This window comes from Ranitomeya variabilis, chromosome 3 (genome assembly GCF_051348905.1).
Source record: "Ranitomeya variabilis isolate aRanVar5 chromosome 3, aRanVar5.hap1, whole genome shotgun sequence".
Classification (NCBI taxonomy): Eukaryota; Metazoa; Chordata; class Amphibia; order Anura; family Dendrobatidae; genus Ranitomeya; species Ranitomeya variabilis.
Window position 1 is genome coordinate 394,534,873 of NC_135234.1, and position 24,969 is coordinate 394,559,841.

Genomic DNA, 24,969 nt, shown 5'->3' on the forward strand with positions numbered 1-24,969 from the left:
AAATAGCATCAAATAAAACACCATAGGTTATTTCCGTGTACTATTACTATTTACTTACCGTATATATTCGAGTATAGGTACCTTCACACGAAACGACTTTGTGACGATATCGCTAGCGATCCGTGACGTTGCAGCGTCCTCGCTAGCGATATCGTTTAGTTTGACACGCAGCAGCGATCAGGATCCTGCTGTGATGTCGCTGGTCGCTGAATAAAGTCCAGAACTTTATTTGGTCGTCCGATCGCCGTGTATCGTTGTGTTTGAAAGCAATAGCAACGATACCAGTGATGTTTTACACTGGTAACCAGGGTAAACATCGGGTTACCAAGCGCAGGGCCGCGCTTAGTAACCCGATGTTTACCCTGGTTACCAGCGTAAAAGTAAAAAAAACAAACAGTACATACTCACCTGCGCGTCCCCCAGCGTCTGCTTCCTGACACTTACTGAGCGCCGGCCCTAAAGTGAAAGTGAAAGCACAGCGGTGACGTCACCGCTGTGCTGTTAGGGCCGGAGCTCAGTCAGTGTCAGGAAGCAGACGCTGGGGGACGCGCAGGTGAGTATGTACTGTTTGTTTTTTTTTACTTTTACGCTGGTAACCAGGGTAAACATCGGGTTACTAAGCGCGGCCCTGCGCTTAGTAACCCGATGTTTACCCTGGTTACCCGGGGACCTCGGCATCGTTGGTCGCTGGAGAGCGGTCTGTGTGACAGCTCCCCAGCGATCAAACAGCGACGCTGCAGCGATCGGCATCGTTGTCGCTATCGCAGCGTCGCTTCGTGTGAAGGTACCTTATAAGCCAAGATTTTCAGCCCTTTTTTTGGGCTGAAAGTCCCCCTCTCGGCTTATACTCGAGTCATACCCAGGGGTCGGCAGGTGAGGGGGAGCGGGGGCTGTCTAATAATACTCACCTGCTCCTGGCGAGGTCCCTGCAGGTCCCTGGCTTCCCGGCGCTGCAGTTTCTTCCTGTAGTGAGCGGTCACATGGTACTGCTCATTACAGTAATGAGCGGTGACCGCTCACTACAGGAAGAAAATGTGGCGCCGGGGAACAGACGTGCCGTGACGGCGCCAGGAGCAGGTAAGTATGACAGGGAGCAGTGCGCGATATTCACCGGCTCCTCGTTCCACCGTCGGCGCCGCAGTGTCTTCCGCAGTGACACTCAGGTCAGAGGGCGCGGTGACGCGATTAGTGCGCGCCGCCCTCTTCCTGAACGTCGGTGCAGAGGATGGGAAGACACAGCGGCAGTCAGCGGTGGAACGGGGAGCAGGTGACTATAGCAAGTGCCGGGGGCCGAAGAGGTGAGTATGTAATTTTTTTATTTTTTTAATCGCAGCAACAGCATATGGGGCAAATATCTGTATGGAGCATCTTATGTGGCCATGTGCAGCATGATATGGGGGCAAATATCTGTATGGGGCATCTGTATGGGGCCATGTGCAGCATTATATGGGGCCATGTGCAGCATGATATGGGGGCAAATATCTGTATGGGGCCATGTGCAGCATTATATGAGGGCAAATATCTCTATGGAGCATCTTATGGGGCCATAATCCACATTTGTGCAGCATTATATGGGGTATATTTTAATATGGAGCATCTTATGGAGCCCATCATAAACTGTATGTAGCATTATATGGGGCTCCTGATGCATTATGGATATTCAAAAACACTTAACCTACTGATGTCTCAATTAATTTTACTTTTATTGGTATCTATTTTTATTTTTGAAATTTACCGGTGGCTGCTGCATTTTTCACCCTAGGCTTATACTCGAGTCATTAAGTTTTCCCAGTTTTTTGTGGCAAAATTAGGGGGGTCGGCTTATACTCGGGTTGGCTTATACTCGAGTATATACTTTATTTATTTTCTGTAAAGTATATGCTTATTTTTTTTCTTGTGTTTTGTTTCTGAAATGACCACAGTGTAATTGTCCTCCTACAACTTAGAATTGAGCTACATTTCTTTGGTTTTGCAGCATCCCAACTTTGCTGTATTTGTTTCACAAGATCCTAGTACTATATAGTATACTTTTGTATAGTACTGTATAATTATTAATATACAGAGGATGAAATAAGTATTGAACACATCACCAATTTTCTAAGTTAATATATTTCTAAAGGTGCTATTGACATGAAATTCTCACCAGATGTCAGTAACATCCCATCCAATCACACTGCAAAGAGATGAAATTATAGATGTTCATAAATTAATGTGTAATAGTGTAATAATGAAAAATTACAGGAAAAAAGTATTGAACAGATTGAGAAAGAGAGGTTCAAACAGCCATGGTAAATCATGACACCAGCTAAAATCTATCAGTAATTAGAAAGCAATCCTGCAACTTAGTGAAAATTAATATCAGCTGGTTCAACTGATGGCCTATAAAAACGGTCTCATTATCAAGGTGCCACAAAAGAAAGATCTCACGATGGGTAAAACCAATAAGCTGTCTTAACACCTTCTCAACCTTACTGTTGCAAAACATACTGATGGCATTGGTTACAGAATAATTTCTAAACTGCTAAAGGTTCCATTGAGCACTGCTGGGGCCATAATCTGGAAGTGGAAAAAACATTTCACCATAAACCAGCCAAGATCAGGTGCTCCCCACAAGATTTCAGACAGAGGAGTGAAAAGAATTATCAGAAGAGCTGTCCAAGAGCCAAGGATCACCTATGGAGAGCTACAGAAAGATCAGGAATCAGCAGGTACAATTGTTTTTATAACACCTATGTCCCTACATGGTTCCCCTCCATCCTCCCGGCAGGGAGGCAGAGATGCTCACCGCTTCAATCACCCAGTTATGTCCCCTGCTCTGGCTCCTGTGTACCAGGACCTGCCCATGCTGCGCAGGTCTCCTGTCAGCGTGCTTAGAGTGCACTCTCACCACTTCTTATAGGGGTAGCGAGCGCACTTCTGATGTGTCCCCAACCAATGGCTGAGAGGCACTAAAGTATGGAAGACTATGGGCTGTGCATTATACTATATGGAGGACTATGGGATGCATTATACTATATGGTATTTTAGAATTTACAAGAGATATCACTCATGTATTGTAGGCAATAAATGAAATCTTTGGCATTGTACTATACTTATATTTTTCTGCCGTATCTGTGCATCATAAATCGTGGTATGTGTTAAAGGGGCCGACTGAGACTCTTTAGCCCAGGGCCCTGGAGCCTTGCTTAGAACAGTTGTGGAATAACGCTCGGCACAAGGGAATCATTGGAAGACATTCCAAACTTTTTTTTTTTAGAAATTATTTTTTGTTTATGTTTAGGCTTAAAGCATAGCAAAGATGGAAGGAAATCATGATCAGGAAGAAATTCCATTTGTGTTACTTTATTTTTATTGTATTATATAAAATAGTGATGAGTGAACGTGCTTGGATAAGGTGTTATCTGAGCATGGTTGGTGCTATCCGAGTGTCTTTGGCGTGCTTGAATAATATGTTCGAGACCCCGCTGATGCTGTTTAACAGCCGGGAGTCATGCAGCCACTCGGTTAGCATCCAAGCACGTTCACTCATCGCTAATATCTAACCATAAGGCTCATAAAAAAAAATAATTGAAATTAATAGAATGATTTACATTAATATATGTAATGACAGCTACAAAGTTATTTACACAATTAATCTTAAATATGTAATATTATTACAATCTTTTTATTTTTAAAATGGTATTATGCTATCATAACCATAACTGCATACTAGGAAATAAAATAGTGCACTAGTGGAATAAATTGCTGGTTTCCTCAACATCATTCTCAGAACATACTGGTTTATAGATAACTGGTTGTCTATAAAAATATATGTGGCAAATGTGAAAAGAAGCGTCTTCTTGACTATATAACATCCACCAGCGGGACTGTTGCGAGTTAAACAATCTTCTTTTATGTGCCAGATTTTAAAGTGTCAAATAATTTGGTTTATACATGTCTATCCATATAGCCTGGGCTAGAAAGAGACATTTTATAGCACATAGATTTATTTATTGAGCTACAGCTGCATTCCAAAAGAATACATTGAGTTGTATACTATCACGTGGACTACAGCTCTCACTCAATAGTTAGTCAATTAATAGTGTTTCAAAACAATGGCCTATAATGAAAAAAAAATATTAGATTATGATTTATAGACCATGTCTGTGACACTTCAACATTGTTTACCCTAATAATTGGACACTGAATCCATAGCTGTGCATAGAAATGAAAATATATAAAAATGTTTCCATTCTATTGTTACATTCTCTAGGGAATGTACAAAGGCTTTTATTGCCTGTTTTTTGGTGTCCAAAAATAGCAGATTTTGTCCTCTGCTGTTTTTTTGTGCAGAAATGTTAGATTTGTTGCTGTTTTGTGCCCCTCTTGCTAGTTTCAAAGAGCAGGTCAGAAAGTAAGTGTCGGTCACTATACAACTGAGCTTCAAGCCAGATTTAGGAATTCCCATTTTTAAAAAAAGCTGCAGTTCTCGCTTCAGTAGAAGGGTGATGTATGATGTGGCAAAAACAGCTGTAGTCAAAAGTGTTATATTTAAAGATGTTCAGAACATCGTGGAACACTTAAAAATTTGGTGCATATAACAAAGTAACATCAGGCAAAGCAGACTTAAAAAATTACTCTTATTGTAAATTTCCCCCACTGACTTCTGTATCACAAACTGTGTCATCACAGGTCGCCTCAAAGCCCATGTTCTGCTCTGTTCCATCAACTTCTTGCTGACTGTCAGATAGCTTCTTCAAACATCTCAGCTTTCGTAGAAGTCTGATTAACCTGTGTCGTAACTCTCTGCTTCGCAAAGCATAGAGTATTGGGTTGACCATGGAGTTGACCAAACAAAGAGTGCTACAAAATGCAAACACAGCCTTAGTTCTTGCATCTAGTGAGTATATGAGGCTGTGGATCATAAGAATGAGAACAGGGCTCCAGCAAACAATTAGCACCATTAATACAAGTGCTAGAGTTTTGGCCAACATGATGTCCAGTCTTACCCGGGCTTGCCCTTTTTCTGCTTGTATATTATGTTTCTTCATGTAGCTTGAATGAATGTGTGCCTTCCACAAGATATGGCAGTAGGAGAATATTATAGCACTGAGAAGTATCACTACTAATACAATCCAACTGGACAAATATCTGTTGCCAATCAGTGGAAACAGTTCTGAGCAGGTAACTTCAAAGCTACAGCAATTAACACCCATGAGAGGTAGATATGAGATGATGGTGGTACTGACCCACATTATTGTCAAGGCTAGGAGTGCTCTCTGTCTGGTCACCATTACCTTATATGCAGACGGCTTATGAATACAAATGTACCGGTCAAAAGCAGTCAGAAGTAAGCTTCCAAGTGATGCTGTAAAGGACAAGGTGACACCACCAAGTTTGAATAAAAATACAACAAGCGTTCCAGCACTATGGAAAACATGGAAATCAATGAAGCTGTAGGAGAATATAAGACTTGCTAGTAAATCTGCTGTAGCCAGACTGCTGATAAACAAGTAGGAAGGTTTTTTTCTGAGACGAGAAGAGGTAAAAATCATGGAGAGGACCAGTGTGTTTTCCAAAATACATAGAGCCCCCATTATAATGCAGATAGTTGCAATGAAGAATTTCTGAGTGTTGCTGTTCAGGATCAAGTAGCACTGGATGTCTATGCCTTGGGTGGAACATCTTTTAGAACTATTGGAGTCGGTGTCACATTGATTCATTGTAACCTTTTTGACTTTTCCAAATTATTATTGGAGACACTTGTTATAGACACTGTGGGAGAAAACAAAAATTGTTAAATGTTTAATTATACATGGATTTTTATTCAAGCTGCATTTACATGGATTATTATAGAACCATTTCATTTTTAGATTTTGTACTGAGTTGACATGATGTAAACAATTTTGGCAAGAGAATACCATGTCTGGCAGCTTATGGCATATCTGATAGATGGGGTCCTGTGTATCCCACTGTGCCCTTCAGTCTGGCAAAGCCCAGCTATACAAGGTCAAAGTTGGTAAAGGATGCTGGTGAATTCCAAAATGGAAGTGTCACATAATGTATGGCTAAGAATCTTATATAATGTTTATAGGGGAAGCCCAATGCACAACTGATACCTGGTTTGGAGAGAACATGGATCAATACAGGTAAGCTGTATTCTCATGCTTTCTTCCTGCAGAGATTAGTGGAGTTGTAATTTGCTTGTACCCTTGTGCATCAAGAGGTAAGAAAATCCAGTTGTTTCTGGCAAGGGCTCAAGAAACTAGAAGGTGAAATCATCATGGTATAGTAGACCCCTGAGCACTTACCGTATATACTCGAGTATAAGCCGAGGCATCTAATTTTGCCACAGAAAAATGAGTAAGCTTATTGACTCGAGTATAAGCCGGGTATGCATTGTCCCCCGTCCTCCCCCTTCTATGCATGGCTCGGCGTCCTCCCCTTGTATGCATGGCTCGGCGTCCTCCCCCGTCCTCCCCATTCTATGCATGGCTTGGCATCCCCCTTGTATGCGTGGCTCAGCGCCCTCCCCTGTCTTCCCCTTTGTATGCATGGCTCGGTGTCCTCCCCCTTCTATGCATGGCTCAGCATCTTTCCCCGTCCTCCCCCTTCTATGCATGGCTCGGCGTCCTCCCCTGTCCACCCCCTTCTATGCATGACTCAGCATCCTCCCCCTTGTATGCATGGCTCGACATCCTCCCCGATCCTCCCCCTTCTATGCATGGCTCGGCGTCCTCCCCCTTCTATACATGGCTCGGCATCCTCCCCCATCCTCCCCCTTCTATGCATGTGCGGCGCCCCAGGGTCCTGGTCATCGCAGTGGTATTGCTTTCCTCTTGGGGAGAGTGATGCTACGTTTGGAGGCAAGGAAGGATAACTGTATCCAGGTATCACAAACATGCAACACACATTCATACTCCAGGCCACCAGGGGGAGCTTCTGCTCCTATTTATTAGGTCACTCCCCATATAGATATAACTGGTAGTCTGTAGGGAAAGTTAGTCAGTTCCAGACAGACGTTAGTCGCTGGCTGAGCTCAGCTCAGTTAGTTCCAGACAGGAGTCTGAGGAGGACAGAGGGTCAACGGAGCTGTGCATGCCCTCAGAGCTGCAGCTCCCAGAAAGAGACATTGAAAGGCAGAATTGTATTGCAGCGAGCATGAAGGAAGTCAAAGCAAAGGACAGGATACCAGAAGGGAACCAGCCCCGCTCAGGCTGCCTCCTTCTGAGGCGCAAAATCCCGGTAGCCAGAACACTGAGGGAGTAAGGACCTCTGCGCCTTATTTCAGAGACTGGCAGGACAGCTAATTGCAGGTTACCTGTCCGCACCTACACCCAGGAGGCATGGTGACACCCACAGAGCCGGGTTATCTAAGAGACCCTATAAACAGGCTCAAGTCACCAGTCATACGGGTTTTGTCCTATCCTATATGGGGACAGAGAGAGCGAAACACCACATCTTTGAGACCCTTATGTGAAGCCATAGACAGTAAGGGACTGCACCACTGCAGCGCAAGTTAAGGCTACTGATTTCCACCTGGACAAGGGGACTCTGGACTTGCCTCCAAACCGGCCGGACTCTGCCTGCCCTGTGATCTCGTGCCCCAGACTGTAGATGCCGAAGTCTTCAGTAAAGGTAAAGAGACTGTAACCTTGTGTCCTCATTCTTCTCTGCACCTCTCACCATACCACCATCTACACACCGGGAAGCCCTGGGGACATACTTCACCTGTGGGAAGGTATACCATCTAGCTGCCATAACATCACCCCAGCGGACCCCTTAAAGCAGCATCAGTCATCCTGACCGAATACCACAGATGGCGTCATGAACATAAACTCTATCCCTTTAAAGACCTTTCCCCTTTAATATGGACATCCCAGGGCCAAGGACCGGGTCAGCCACCGTGACATCCCCCCTGCGAACCGCAGGGCCCGGTACCAAGTAACCACTTGCCCTGACGGGGCGCTCCACATGGCTCGGCATCCTCCCCCTTCTATGCATGGCTCGGCGTCCTCCCCCATCCTCCCCTTCTATGCATGGCTCGGCATCCTCCCCCTTGTATGCATGGCTCAGCGTCCTCACCCGTCCTCCCCCTTGTATGCATGGCTCCACGTCCTCCCCTTGTATGCATGGATCCGCGTTTTCACCAGTCCTCCACCTTGTATGCATGGCTCCACGTCCTCCCCCTTGTATGCATAGATCTGCGTCCTCCCCAGTCCTCCCCCTTGTATTCATGGCTCCGCGTCCTCCCCCTTGTATGCATGGCTCTGCATCCTCCCCCTTGTATGCATGGCACCGCATCCTCCCCCTTGTATGCATGACTCCGCATCCTACCCCGTCATACTCACCCTCCTCGCGTGGTCGCTGCAAGTCTCTGCATTTCTGTTGTCCTGGAGCGGCAGCTCATTAAGGTAATGAATATGCGCTCCACGCCTATGGGAGTGGAGACGCGTCCATATTCATTAACTTAATGAGCGGTACCACGTGACAGCTGAGCACAGGAAGAGCTGCCGCACCAGGACAACAGAGATGCAGGGACGTGCAGCGACCGCGTGAGGAGAGTGAGTATGATGTCACAGCCGCCGGCTCCTGCCGCTGCTCCCCCTTCCCCGCTGGCTTTCTGGACAATGACTCGTGTATAAGCCGAGGGGGGCTTTTCATCACAAAAAAATGTGCTGAAAATCTCGGCTTATTCACGAGTATATATGGTACTCCTTTTACCCTTACTGTAATGCAGCCCTGCACACTACCCCACTTCTCCTCTTATTTGGCATGAAGTACTCCAGAAACATACAACCAAAGAATTATTGTGCAGCACAAGACGGTTAGCGGTTTAATAACAATAATAATAATATAGCGTGAGTGCTCTTTTGAACTCAAGACTTTTTTGTACTTTCCTCATAGTTTATTTGTTTATTGTTTTACTTTTGGGTGATTTTGGGCAACAACATGTCAGAAGACAGGTAAAGGTTTACATTAATATTTACCCTGAAAAAAAGAGGAAAGCTGACTGCTTTTGGTAACACAAACTTTTATTTAGATGTGTTTTACACATGAGGATCATGATTTACTTCCACTATTTGTATTTTTCCTTATTACAGTATATCTGCCATTCAGTGACCAGCAGAGGGCACACTTTACTTTTTTTTTGCTGTAATATTTTTTACATAATACAACTGATTCTTTTACTAAATTTCTATATACAATTTCTATATGAAAAAAAACTCGGAATCTTGAAACATGAACATGTTTGTTTTATTGAGTTTTGCTAGTATTTTCTCAAAACTGTGCATTAATAATACCTATGAGTATATATGTATCTACTATATATGTGTGCATCTATGTACGTGTACAGTGTGGGTATATGTGTGTAATCTACTATATAATTGTCTAAGGGTCACTTCCGTCTTTCTGTCTGTCCTTCTGTCTGTCAGTCTTTCTGTCTTTCTTTCTGACACGGATATTCTTTGGTCGCGGCCTCTATCTGTCATGGAATCCAAGTCGCTGATTGGTCTCGCCAGCTGCCTGTCATGTCTGCCGCGACCAATCAGCGACGGCCACAGTCCGATTAGTCCCTCCCTACTCCCCTGCAGTCAGTGCCTGGCGCCCGCTCCATACTTCCCGCAGTCATCGCTCACACAGAGTTAATGCCGGCGGTAACGGACCGTGTTATGCCGTGGGTAACTCACTCCGTTACTGCCGCTATTAACCCTGTGTGACCAAGTTTTTACTATTGATGCTGCCTATGCAGCGTCAATAGTAAAAACATCTAATGTTAAAAATAATTTAAAAAAATAAAAAATCATTATATACTCACCTTCCGCCGCCTTTCCCGCTCCTCGCGACGCTCCGGTGACCGCTGCATGCAAGCAGCAGGTTCCGGTTCTAAGGATGGTGTGCGACAAGGACCTGCCATGACGTCACGGTCATGTGACCGCGACGTCATCACACCCTGGTATCGGAAGCTGCTGCCTGCACCGCACACAGGCGACAGAACTACAAGGGTACCCTCGGAAGGTGAGTATATGTTTATTTTTTATTTTTTAACCTGTGACATACGTGGCTGGGCAATATACTACGTAGCTGGGCAATATATGCATGACTGGCCGATATACTACGTGGCTGGGCAATATACTACATGGCTCTGTGCTGTATACTATGTCGCCGTGCAATATACTACGTGGCTCTGTGCTGTATACTACGTCACTGGGCAATATACTACGTAACTGGGCAATATACTACGTGGCTCTGCTGTATACTACGTCGCTGTGCAATATACTACGTGGCTCTGTGCTGTATACTACGTCGCTGTGCAATATACTACGTGGCTCTGTGCTGTATACTACGTAACTGGGCAATATACTACGTGGCTGGGCAATATACTACGTCACTGGGCAATATACTACATAACTGGGCAATATACTACGTAACTGGGCAATATACTACGTGGCTGGGCAATATACTACGTGGCTCTGTGCTGTATACTACGTGGGCTGGGCAATATACTACGTAACTGGGCAATATACTACGTGGCTGGGCAATATACTACGTGGCTCTGTGCTGTATACTATGTCACTGGGCAATATACTACGTAACTGGGCAATATACTACGTGGCTGGGCAATATACTACGTCACTGGGCAATGTACTACGTAACTGGGCAATATACTATGTGGCTGGGCAATATACTACGTGGCTGGGCAATATACTACGTGGGCTGTGCAGTGTACTACGTGGCTGGGCAATATACTACGTGGACATGCATATTCTAGAATACCCGATGCGTTAGAATCGGGCCACCATCTAGTTATGTATATATGTACATGTTACAATGTATTTTTTTTTCTTAAAAACCATGCATAATTGGTGGTAAAACAAATAAAAAAAACTGTTATACAATTTATCACACTGGAATGGATTCTATTCTGATGTCTCCCAAGTGAAATAGGTATAGCTTTGCTATTATGGAAAGCCAGCAATATCTGTCTGTCTGTCACTATTGATCCCTAGACATTTCTATAATTTTAGGAATCAGTTACATTTGTATAGAAATATGGAATGATGTAAGAGTGACATTTTTTACAGTATTTTTTTACATGGACAGTCAAAAACAACATGTTGTAGGAGGTCAAAAGTTGGGTAAAGAGAATGACATCTGACAAACCTGTTGTAAGAAGATGTGTCATGGGACAACACTCTCACTTTCAGATAATTGAACTTTGAAACACATTCACATGTACAAATTCTACTGGCAAAGAATAATGCATGCTGTGATTTGGCCAACATGAAAAATTGCACATGTGCACATTAACTAGAATTGGTCTGCAGATGGACCTTCGTGTACACGCACCGACAACATACTAGTCTGATTAAGCCCTTGCCATTAATAGACTCATTAATTTTTAAGTCCTGGGGAGTCACGGATCACTGCTAATTGGTATCTATAATCTCCCTTGTATATTTTTTATGCACTTTATTTCAGGCTTTGTACTTCGTCTGCATATTTGTGCACTTTATGAAGATTGTTTAGGGATGGTACATTGTTACGTTCTGTGATCCGTGCCTCCAATTATGTATTTATGATCTCCTTATACTATGGAATTTTTCATGTCATCTGTTGACAGTCTCTCCTTGTTTTTAATATTGTAATAAATAAAATTATTTTAAGTTGCCAAAACTTGGATGCTTTTTTATATTCATTTTGTGAGTAGGTTTTGCATTTGATTTATAGTGAATATTCTCTATTTTGTTTTACTCCATTTACAGTCACTTAGCAAACCTGAATGAAGCCCCTCACCAGGATGGGGAACAGTGCTGCACAGAGGTTAGTCCAAGTAGGAACAGCGCCGGCCCATGCTGCAGTCATCAGCTCTGAGGTCAAGGGACAGTGGGCTGATATATGACCCAGGACATAACACCTCTAAAAGACAATGTGAAGAGGTGTACCCCTTAAACATGGCTCTGACCCCCCTGGGTCTTTGTGCACCCCTCAGACATGGCCTTGGACACCTTCTTTTGAGTATCTCTGACAGAGGAACTCAGTATCCCTTGACTGCTCAGGGCATTCTCTGAAGCAAAGTACCTTTCTACCAGCTAACTAGGTCTTCTGCATTCTTGGGATCTCTTTGTGCAACACAGCTTTGCACGGATTTTGGTAGTGAATGGATAAATCAGTCCACAGCCCCCCTTTCCACCATCTGTGATGGAGAGCAGGCCTCAGGCTACAGCTATTTTTGCACCAGATGTAACAAATCAAACATCTGAAACTAGGGAGATATGTCCTTTTGGTAGCGCCAGTTGTTCACCTGGTGCAACTGGACTGCCAGTGTTAACCCCAAACGTTCAATAATCTCCGCCTTCAGCTTGTCATACTCTTTGGCATCCTGCAGGGCAAGGTCATAATATGCCTTCTATGGTTCCCCAGTAAGAGACAACGCCAGGACATCTGCCCATTGTTCTAGGAGCAGCTTTTCTCTGTCTGCTGCCCTCTCACATACAGTCGGGAAAGCTTCAACATCATCCTACAAAGTTATTTTCTGCTAGACAGTTTCCGCCAAGAGTGTCATTTGCTGCTGATGCTGCATCTACTTCTGCTTCTGCTGTAGCACTTGGACTAATTGCTTCACAAGGTTGTTGATACCTTCTGACTGTGTTTGCAATGCTGACCCTGCCTTTACCCAGGATATACAGACTTTATCCCACAATCACCTGTGCTTCTTGGGATTCAGTTACCGCATCCAAAACACCAATTGTAGGGATTGTTCTCGCTTTAGGCTGCTGGTAGCATTCACAGAGGCATTTAATTTTTGGACCAAGCAAGAAAGTTTATTGAAGTGTATAAAGTTCCAGCAGAACAGAAAGCAAATAGCCTTTCTCTGGCATAAAAGAACAAAACAAACAGTCCAGGCGGCTCATGCAGGCTCTCCTTTTCAGATAAATGTCTAGCTGCCCCTCAAGCTCTTTTAGAGAGACAAGCACAAAGAGGTCTTTTCTCCTCTCCTCCCAAACACAGACCACAGTCTCTCAACCATGCAGAAATCCCGGCAATTCACTAGGCTCAGTTTAGTCTGCAACAAATGGTACTCTGCAGCTCCCAGCAGAATCTACACAGTTCCTCATCATACTGCCCACTAAGTGAACCTACTTCTAGTAAAAAGCTATGCAGGTGCCTCTAATCAAACCCTGCAGAGTTAGAATTTAACCCTGTCCTACCTGGTGTCATGGTTAGGACAAGGTTAATGTCCTGTGCTCTCAGGGTTAATTTGGTTAGCCTCTCTTTCAAGCTTGGAGGGCTATTTATACTCGCTCATAACCTGGTACCCTTGTCAGCTATAGGTTTTTCTGCAGTCTGTATGCTTGACCTCTGAAGTGTGTGCTGGCTTGCTTTGTGTCTTGCTGTCACCTGCTTTATTCGTTTTCCTGGTTTACTGACTTCTGGCTTGGCTTCTGATTATTCCCTGACTCTCCCTGTTGGTATCTTGTAATTTCCTTGCTACGACCTCTGCTTGTTTCACTGTTCTTTTATGCTTGTTCCTTCTCTGTTTCCCCAGCATCTGGCTCTGCCCCCTGACCGCCTCCCACTCTGTCACATGATCTTAGGTCCTTTTGCTTTACCTGACTCTGTCTCATGTGGAAGGTCCCGTTGGTGATCAGGTTAGTTACCTGGTGTCCAGGTACGGACTGGGGCTGAAATTCAGTCCTGGCATTTGAAATCACACAGGCCCATGTTGTCCTTGTTGCAATGAACCAGATGGAATATATTACTAATATTACCCTGGATGGAGGAAAGGAAGATTTTTTACAAGACCAATATTTCTAATGATACCCCAGGCCTGCTGGGGTAAGTGACGGAGTCAGCAACTTTGTGCTCCATCACAACTCTTAACAGTGTGGGTATCTTGAGAACACCTATTCTGTTAACAACATAGCACACAAGGCGGCCCATGACCAGACAGGCCCTTCTGGCCCTGCCGGTGTCTGGTCCAGCTCCATTGCTGCTGGGTGCAGTTTCCCCTGCAGCATTAACACCCGGGTATCGTGACACCTGGCTTTGCTACAACGGATACAAAATACTCACCAAATATTGACATGTGAGTGACGCCTAAAGTTTCCTTCAAACTAATTTTTCCAACATATAAAAAACACCAAACAAAGATTAAAGAAATAAGACGTATGGAGAATCTTACGGCCTGTATTAATAATCAACTTGATTTGTTCAATCGCATCTGGGCTCCATGGGATGACTATGTAACTAAGCTAACCAACTGATGTTATGTGCCTTTTTTCTTTCTTTCTTTCTGTGTCTTTTCCCCTCCCTGACCTTTTTTCCTATCCCTTCCCTGTACCCCACCTACTCTTAGATGATGCATTAGATGTTTGACCTACAGTAATTTTAGGTTCCACTGTGCCACTGGAAGAAACATCTAAAATATTTTGTATTGTGTTGCATAATTTTGCTACAACTATACCTATGTTTATGATGTTATTTGTACGAGAAAAAGGAAAATCTTTTAAAAAATAAGACAGTTTAAAAAAAAACACCAAACATTTTATTTGCTTTTATTACAAGCTTTTTCTTATGAAACTATAAGCGTGGAAAAACACCACAAAAAAACTTGACAGCCAACATCCAAAGGTTTTTTGTGTTAAAATGTGTCCAAACAAGCTGCAAAAAAACTGATGAAACCATTGTAAGGGTTGGTCCCATCTCATATATCCTTATGTACAAAACATGCACAGCTCCTAAAACACATGAATTAAAAAAAAAATTATATTTAAAACATTACCAAAAAGTGTGTGAAGGTAGTCTACAGAGTTAAAAAATCATACAAGTATAATAACCAACTTCTTTTTTTGTTTCCACTTCTTGTGTGAATCTATCGTCATCAAACTATTTGTTATAGAAAGCAACCTATGACACAGAGGTTATGTTTTTAGGTGGATAACTGTTAATGTCTGTGGGCAAATACCACATGAAAAACAGCAATTCTGAAAAAAACACCTCACAATGTCCTATACATGCAACATAACTGCTCTGTGTGTATGGAGGAGCAGATTTTTCTATTGACACACTGCCAACATTTGGAGTCGAAGTAACCTAGACTGAGATTCATCTGTACACAATTCTGCTGGCTAAGGTTACTATACTGTGTATGAAATGTTTCTAATTCAGGGTTACTTTAGAGAGATGCATCCAATTTATCACATTCATAACATTTTGTACGCGTGTCATGATATTCTGAGGGCAAAGTAAGGTAGAGCTGGAAACCCATAATTTCATGTCATACTCATACTTTGATAATTTGGCAATTTCAATGTACTTTAACCACACAAATTGTCTATATAAGGCAATATAACACTATAGCACAGATAATAAGAAGTCCATGTCTACTACTGATAATCTTTACCCCATTAGTTCTACAACTTTTCCATTGAATTTACATTAGGTGAGAACTAGATGGCTTAAGAAAGTCTTACCTCATTGTGCAGCAGTTGTGCTTTCCCTTCTTTACAATCTTTGTTCTTCCTGAGAAGACTATGAATCTTTATCACAGTCTCATTTTGAGCTCTTCCTCCGTTGTGTAGTTTCTGGGTTTTTGACTATGAAATATAAAATGCTTTAGGTTGGAGTCTTGCGTGCTGCCAAGCAGTAGATGACCCAACAGGAAGCATGGTAATTTCCTTCACACATCACTACATAATGCCACCAAACATAAAGCGAGCTATCATAGTTGTCATGAAATGCCTGAATAACGCCCTTCATGGACTGATCATATGTATCGCTTCCATAGCACAAATCACATGAATAGGTCAGAAAGCATTAGTTGATCCGAGCTAGTTAATTCATTAAAAACACATGAAAAATTTCACTGTGTGTGTACTTGACCTTTATGCTCATTCACACGTCAGTTTTTTTCAGTCAAGTTCTATCAGTGTGTTCACTATTATAGTATATGGAGTTGTTCACATATCCGTGTATTTTTGTTGTTGAGTGGTCCTCGCAAAATCACAGAGACATGTCCAATTTTGATCAGAGTCTCTGATCAATTTTACCAGTGCAAGTCTATGGGTCTGTGAAAAAATCAGACGGCACTCATATTCCATTCATGTGCTGTTTGTTTTTCATCAACTGTTTGAAGCTTCGGAAGCTTTCATCATTATTTTTTCATCTGCAAAAAACTGATAAAAAAATGGTTGAAACGCCAACCGATTATTGCATACAAGATAAATCACTGACATGTAAATCAACCCTACTCAAACAGTGTTTTACTGAAAAAGCCATCTTTTTCATGTGTTTTTCTGTGAGGCTTTTTTTTCTTATCCAAAAATGCTGTGGCCTGATCATACTTTGAATAGTAGAATCTACCTTTTATGTCATGTCTTTTCTACAGAAATCAACATGATACAGTGGGGCAAAAAAGTATTTAGTCAGTCAGCAATAGTGCAAGTTCCACCACTTAAAAAGATGAGAGGCGTCTGTAATTTACATCATAGGTAGACCTCAACTAATGGAGACAAACTGAGACAAAAAAATCCAGAAAATCACATTGTCTGTTTTTTTATCATTTTATTTGCATATTATGGTGGAAAATAAGTATTTGGTCAGAAACAAAATTTCATCTCAATACGGGAAGAAAAACATTAGACTCGAACAAAGAAGACCCAGGAAAACATACTCAGAAGGGAGGTAAGAACATTTCTAAAACAATCCACAGCGAGGAGATTGGAACAAAACAAAATCCTCTAAACTGCATGCTCGCAAACGCCAGAAGCCTGACAAACAAGATGGAAGAACTAGAAGCAGAAATATCTACAGGTAACTTTGACATAGTGGGAATAACCGAGACATGGTTAGATGAAAGCTATGACTGGGCAGTTAACTTACAGGGTTACAGTCTGTTTAGAAAGGATCGTAAAAATCGGAGAGGAGGAGGGGTTTGTCTCTATGTAAAGTCTTGTCTAAAGTCCACTTTAAGGGAGGATATTAGCGAAGGGAATGAGGATGTCGAGTCCATATGGGTCGAAATTCATGGAGGGAAAAATGGTAACAAAATTCTCATTGGGGTCTGTTACAAACCCCCAAATATAACAGAAATCATGGAAAGTCTACTTCTAAAGCAGATAGATGAAGCTGCAACCCATAATGAGGTCCTGGTTATGGGGGACTTTAACTACCCGGATATTAACTGGGAAACAGAAACCTGTGAAACCCATAAAGGCAACAGGTTTCTGCTAATAACCAAGAAAAATTATCTTTCACAATTGGTGCAGAATCCAACCAGAGGAGCAGCACTTTTAGACCTAATACTATCTAATAGACCTGACAGAATAACAAATCTGCAGGTGGTCGGGCATCTAGGAAATAGCGACCACAATATTGTACAGTTTCACCTGTCTTTCACTAGGGGGACTTGTCAGGGAGTCACAAAAACATTTAACTTTAGGAAGGCAAGGTTTGACCAGCTTAGAGATGCCCTTAATCTGGTAGACTGGGACAATATCCTCAGAAATAAGAATACAGATAAAAAATGGAAAATGTTTAAGAACATCCTAAATAGGCACTGTAAGCGGTTTATACCTTGTGGGAATAAAAGGACTAGAAATAGGAAAAACCCAATGTGGCTAAACAAAGAAGTAAGACAGGCAATTAACAGTAAAAAGAAAGCATTTGCACTACTAAAGCAGGATGGCACCATTGAAGCTCTAAAAAACTATAGGGAGAAAAATACTTTATCTAAAAAACTAACTAAAGCTGCCAAAAAGGAAACAGAGAAGCACATTGCTAAGGAGAGTAAAACTAATCCCAAACTGTTCTTCAACTATATCAATAGTAAAAGAATAAAAACTGAAAATGTAGGCCCCTTAAAAAATAGTGAGGAAAGAATGGTTGTAGATGACGAGGAAAAAGCTAACATATTAAACAACTTCTTCTCCACGGTATTCACGGTGGAAAATGAGATGCTAGGTGAAATCCCAAGAAACAATGAAAACCCTATATTAAGGGTCACCAATCTAACCCAAGAAGAGGTGCGAAACCGGCTAAATAAGATTAAAATAGATAAATCTCCGGGTCCGGATGGCATACACCCACGAGTACTAAGAGAACTAAGTAATGTAATAGATAAACCATTATTTCTTATTTTTAGGGACTCTATAGCGACGGGGTCTGTTCCGCAGGACTGGCGCATAGCAAATGTGGTGCCAATATTCAAAAAGGGCTCTAAAAGTGAACCTGGAAATTATAGGCCAGTAAGTCTAACCTCTACTGTTGGTAAAATATTTGAAGGGTTTCTGAAGGATGTTATTCTGGATTATCTCAATGAGAATAACTGTTTAACTCCATATCAGCATGGGTTTATGAGAAATCGCTCCTGTCAAACCAATCTAATCAGTTTTTATGAAGAGGTAAGCTATAGGCTGGACCACTGTGAGTCATTGGACGTGGTATATCTCGATTTTTCCAAAGCATTTGATACCGTGCCGCACAAGAGGTTGGTACACAAAATGAGAATGCTTGGTCTGGGGGAAAATGTGTGTAAATGGGTTAGTAACTGGCTTAGTGATAGAAAGCAGAGGGTGGTTATAAATGGTATAGTCTCTAACTGGGTCGCTGTGACCAGTGGGGTACCGCAGGGGTCGGTATTGGGACCTGTTCTCTTCAACATATTCATTAATGATCTGGTAGAAGGTTTACACAGTAAAATATTGATATTTGCAGATGATACAAAACTATGTAAAGCAGTTAATACAAGAGAAGATAGTATTCTGCTACAGATGGATCTGGATAAGTTGGAAACTTGGGCTGAAAGGTGGCAGATGAGGTTTAACAATGATAAATGTAAGGTTATACACATGGGAAGAAAGAATAAATATCACCATTACACACTGAATGGGAAACCACTGGGTAAATCTGACATGGAGAAGGACTTGGGGATCCTAGTTAATGATAAACTTACCTGGAGCAGCCAGTGCCAGGCAGCAGCTGCCAAGGCAAACAGGATCATGGGGTGCATTAAAAGAGGTCTGGATACACATGATGAGAGCATTATACTGCCTCTGTACAAATCCCTAGTTAGACCGCACATGGAGTACTGTGTCCAGTTTTGGGCACCGGTGCTCAAGAAGGATATAATGGAACTAGAGAGAGTACAAAGGAGGGCAACAAAATTAATAAAGGGGATGGGAGAACTACAATACCCAGATAGATTAGCGAAATTAGGATTATTTAGTCTAGAAAAAAGACGACTGAGGGGCGATCTAATAACCATGTATAAGTATATAAGGGGACAATACAAATATCTAGCTGAGGATCTGTTTATACCAAGGAAGGTGACGGGCACAAGGGGGCATTCTTTGCGTCTGGAGGAGAGAAGGTTTTTCCACCAAAATAGAAGAGGATTCTTTACTGTTAGGGCAGTGAGAATCTGGAATTGCTTGCCTGAGGAGGTGGTGATGGCGAACTCAGTTGAGGGGTTCAAGAGAGGCCTGGATGTCTTCCTGGAGCAGAACAATATTGTATCATACAATTATTAGGTTCTGTAGAAGGACGTAGATCTGGGGATTTATTATGATGGAATATAGGCTGAACTGGATGGACAAATGTCTTTTTTCGGCCTTACTAACTATGTAACTATGTAACTATGTAACTTTGTAATATATCCTTTGTTGGCAATGACAGAGGTCAAACGTTTTCTGTAAGTCTTCACAAGGTTGCCACACACTGTTGTTGGTATGTTGGCCCATTCCTCCATGCAGATCTCCTCTAGAGCAGTGATGTTTTTGGCTTTTCGCTTGGCAACACGGACTTTCAACTCCCTCCAAAGGATTTCTATAGGGTTGAGATCTGGAGACTGGCTAGGCCACTCCAGGACCTTGAAATGCTTCTTACGAAGCCACTCCTTCGTTGCCCTGGCGGTGTGCTTTGGATCATTGTCATGTTGAAAGACCCAGCCACGTTTCATCTTCAATGCCCTTGCTGATGGAAGGAGGTTTGCACTCAAAATCTCACGATACATGGCCCCATTCATTCTTTCATGTACCCGGATCAGTCGTCCTGGCCCCTTTGCAGAGAAACAGCCCCAAAGCATGATGTTTCCACCACCATGCTTTACAGTAGGTATGGTGTTTGATGGATGCAACTCAGTATTCTTTTTCCTCCAAACACGACAAGTTGTGTTTCTACCAAACAGTTCCAGTTTGGTTTCATCAGACCATAGGACATTCTCCCAAAACTCCTCTGGATCATCCAAATGCTCTCTAGCAAACTTCAGACGGGCCCGGACATGTACTGGCTTAAGCAGTGGGACACGTCTGGCACTGCATGATCTGAGTCCATGGTGGCGTAGTGTGTTACTTATGGTAGGCCTTGTTACATTGGTCCCAGCTCTCTGCAGTTCATTCACTAGGTCCCCCCGCGTGGTTCTGGGATTTTTGCTCACCGTTCTTGTGATCATTCTGACCCCACGGGGTGGGATTTTGCGTGGAGCCCCAGATCGAGGGAGATTATCAGTGGTCTTGAATGTCTTCCATTTTCTAATTATTGCTCCCACTGTTGATTTCTTCACTCCAAGCTGGTTGGCTATTGCAGATTCAGTCTTCCCAGCCTGGTGCAGGGCTACAATTTTGTTTCTGGTGTCCTTTGACAGCTCTTTGGTCTTCACCATAGTGGAGTTTGGAGTCAGACTGTTTGAGGGTGTGCACAGGTGTCTTTTTATACTGATAACAAGTTTAAACAGGTGCCATTACTACAGGTAATGAGTGGAGGAAAGAGGAGACTCTTAAAGAAGAAGTTACAGGTCTGTGAGAGCCAGAAATCTTGATTGTTTGTTTCTGACCAAATACTTATTTTCCACCATAATATGCAAATAAAATGATAAAAAAACAGACAATGTGATTTTCTGGATTTTTTTGTCTCAGTTTGTCTCCCATAGTTGAGGTCCACCTATGATGTAAATTATAGACGCCTCTCATCTTTTTAAGTGGTGGAACTTGCACTATTGCTGACTGACTAAATACTTTTTTGCCCCACTATATATATATATATATATATATATATATATATATATACATACTGTATATTTATATATATATATGTATATACATATATATATTGTAGTGTAGCGGTAGCACCCTATGCAGTGATGAGGCAGTGACTCAGCAATGTTCCAACACAAAAGTTTCTTTAATGTTCAATTCACAGCATTAATGTCCAACTCACAGCATTATTGTCCAACTCACAGCACTACACAGTACTCGATATCCTCCAGATCACAGCCGGGAGCCATATTCTCCAGTTTTCAGCCGATAAACAAGCCAGTCCACCTCTGAGACCACCGCTGTGTACGCTGTGGGTGCTGTTATGACCCCAATGGCGAGGGTCTCAGAGGAACGTGGAAGTCTGCAGAATACAAAAATCCAGCTCATAGGGCAGTGGTAACTGGGTTGACCATATATCTACTCCTAACGCCAACACTAGAAGTAGCCGGGGATCATTCCTACGTTGATTCTAGATGACACGCGCCAGCCGGAGAATCTAGCTACCCCTAGTAGAGGAAAACAAAGACCTTTCTTGCCTCCAGAGAAGGGGACCCCAAAGCTGGATAGAAGCCCCCCACAAATAATGACGGTGAGGTAAGAGGAAATGACAAACACAGAAATGAACCAGGTTTAGCACAGAGAGGCCCGCTTACTGATAGCAGAATAAAGAAAGGTAACTTATATGGTCAACAAAAACCCTATCAAAATCCACACTGGAAATTCAAGAACCCCCGAACCGTCTAACGGTCCGGGGGGAGAACACCAGCCCCCTAGAGCTTCAGCAAAGGTCAGGATGTAGATTTGGAACAAGCTGGACAAAAATACAAAACCAAAACAAATAGCAAAAAACAAAAGGCAGACTTAGCTGATATAACTGGAACCAGGATCAGTAGACAAGAGCACAGCAGACTAGCTCTGATAACTACGTTGCCAGGCATAGAACTGAAGGTCCAGGGAGCTTATATAGCAACACCCCTAACTAACGACCCAGGTGCGGATAAAAGGAATGACAGAAAAACCAGAGTCAAAAAACTAGTAACCACTAGAGGGAGCAAAAAGCAAATTCACAACAGTACCCCCCCCTTAGTGAGGGGTCACCGAACCCTCACCACGACCACCAGGGCGATCAGGATGAGCGGCATGAAAGGCACGAACTAAATCGGCCGCATGAACATCAGAGGCGACCACCCAGGAATTATCCTCCTGACCATAGCCCTTCCACTTGACCAGGTACTGAAGCCTCCGCCTGGAGAGGCGAGAATCCAAGATCTTCTCCACCACGTACTCCAACTCGCCCTCAACCAACACCGGAGCAGGAGGCTCAGCAGAAGGAACTACAGGCACAATGTACCGCCGCAACAAGGACCTATGAAATACATTGTGAATAGCAAACGACACAGGAAGATCCAGACGAAAAGATACAGGATTAAGGATTTCCAATATCTTGTAAGGCCCAATAAAACGAGGTTTAAATTTGGGAGAGGAGACCTTCATAGGAACAAAGCGGGAAGAAAGCCATACCAAATCCCCAACGCGTAGTCGGGGACCCACACCGCGGCGGCGGTTGGCAAAGCGCTGAGCCTTCTCCTGTGACAACTTCAAGTTGTCCACCACATGATTCCAGATCTGCTGCAACCTATCCACCACAGAATCCACCCCAGGACAGTCAGAAGGCTCCACATGACCCGAAGAAAAGCGAGGATGGAAACCAGAGTTGCAGAAAAAAGGCGAAACCAAGGTGGCGGAACTAGCCCGATTATTAAGGGCAAACTCAGCCAACGGCAAGAATGTCACCCAATCGTCCTGATCAGCAGAGACAAAACACCTCAAATAAGCCTCCAAAGTCTGATTGGTTCGCTCCGTCTGTCCATTAGTCTGAGGATGGAAAGCAGACGAAAACGACAAATCAATGCCCATCCTACTACAAAAGGATCGCCAGAACCTGGAAACGAACTGGGATCCTCTGTCTGACACAATATTCTCAGGGATGCCGTGCAAACGAACCACGTTCTGGAAAAACACAGGAACCAGATCGGAAGAGGAAGGCAGCTTAGGCAAAGGAACCAAATGGACCATCTTGGAGAAGCGATCACATATCACCCAGATAACGGACATGCCCTGAGATAGCGGAAGATCAGAAATGAAATCCATGGAGATATGTGTCCAAGGTCTCTTCGGGACAGGCAAGGGCAAGAGCAAACCGCTGGCACGAGAACAGCAAGGCTTAGCTCGAGCACAAGTCCCACAGGACTGCACAAATGACCGCACATCCCTTGACAAGGAAGGCCACCAAAAGGACCTGGCCACCAGATCTCTGGTGCCAAAAATTCCCGGGTGACCTGCCAACACCGAGGAATGAACCTCGGAAATGACTCTGCTGGTCCACTTATCCGGGACAAACAGTCTGTCAGGTGGACAAGACTCAGGCCTATCAGCCTGAAATCTCTGCAACACACGTCGCAGATCCGGAGAAATAGCTGACAAGATAACTCCATCTTTAAGAATACCAACAGGATCAGCGACTCCAGGAGCATCAGGCACAAAGCTCCTAGAAAGAGCATCGGCCTTCACATTCTTTGAACCTGGTAAATACGAGACAACAAAATCAAAGCGGGAGAAAAACAATGACCAGCGGGCCTGTCTCGGATTAAGGCGTTTAGCAGACTCGAGATACATCAGATTTTTGTGATCAGTCAAGACCACCACACGATGCTTAGCACCCTCAAGCCAATGACGCCACTCCTCAAATGCCCATTTCATGGCCAACAACTCCCGATTGCCCACATCATAATTTCGCTCGGCAGGCGAAAACTTCCTAGAGAAAAAGGCACAAGGTTTCATAACAGAGCAACCAGGGCCTCTCTGCGACAAAACGGCCCCTGCCCCAATCTCCGAAGCATCCACCTCAACCTGAAAGGGAAGTGAGACGTCAGGCTGGCACAAAACAGGCGCCGAAGTAAACCGGCGTTTCAACTCCTGGAAAGCCTCCACGGCAGCAGGAGCCCAGTTAGCTACATCGGAGCCCTTCTTGGTCATATCCGTCAAAGGTTTCACAATGCTAGAAAAATTAGCGATAAAACGACGGTAGAAGTTAGCGAAGCCCAAGAACTTCTGAAGACTCTTAACTGACGAGGGCTGAGTCCAATCAAGAATAGCTCGGACCTTGACTGGGTCCATCTCCACAGCAGAAGGGGAAAAAATGAACCCCAAAAAGGGAACCTTCTGTACACCAAAGAGACACTTTGAGCCCTTGACAAACAAAGAATTTTCACGCAAAATTTTAAAGACCAACCTGACCTGCTCCACATGCGAATCCCAATTATCAGAAAAAACCAAAATATCATCCAGATAAACAATCAAAAATTTATCCAGATACTTCCGGAAAATGTCATGCATAAAGGACTGAAAAACTGAAGGCGCATTGGAGAGCCCAAAAGGCATCACCAAGTACTCAAAATGACCTTCAGGCGTATTGAATGCGGTTTTCCATTCATCACCTTGCTTAATGCGCACAAGGTTGTACGCACCACGAAGGTCTATCTTGGTGAACCACTTGGCACCCTTAATCCGGGCAAACAAGTCAGACAATAGCGGTAAAGGATACTGAAATTTGACAGTGATCTTATTTAAAAGCCGATAATCAATACAAGGTCTCAAAGATCCGTCCTTTTTTGCCACAAAAAAGAATCCCGCACCAAGAGGGGAAGAAGACGGACGAATATGTCCTTTCTCCAGAGACTCCTTGATATATGAACGCATAGCGGTATGTTCAGGTACCGACAGATTAAACAGTCTTCCCTTAGGAAATTTACTGCCTGGGATCAAATCTATAGCACAGTCACAGTCCCTATGAGGAGGCAGTGCACTGGACTCAGACTCACTGAAGACATCCTGATAATCAGACAAATACTCCGGAACTTCCGAAGGCGTAGAAGAAGCAATAGACACAGGC

At 43.3% G+C, this 24,969-nt stretch overlaps 1 protein-coding gene across 1 annotated transcript; it reads right to left on the reverse strand.

The window, feature by feature from the left end:
- Window positions 1-2,225: 2,225 nt before the first annotated feature.
- Window positions 2,226-15,697, reverse strand: CNR2 (cannabinoid receptor 2). Its single transcript, XM_077296103.1, has 2 exons — window positions 15,459-15,697; window positions 2,226-5,754 (listed from the first exon to the last, which is right to left on the reverse strand). Exon 2 carries the CDS (start codon window positions 5,700-5,702, stop codon window positions 4,620-4,622), a length of 1,083 nt encoding a protein of 360 aa, XP_077152218.1. The 5' UTR covers window positions 5,703-5,754; window positions 15,459-15,697; the 3' UTR covers window positions 2,226-4,619.
- Window positions 15,698-24,969: the final 9,272 nt, after the last annotated feature.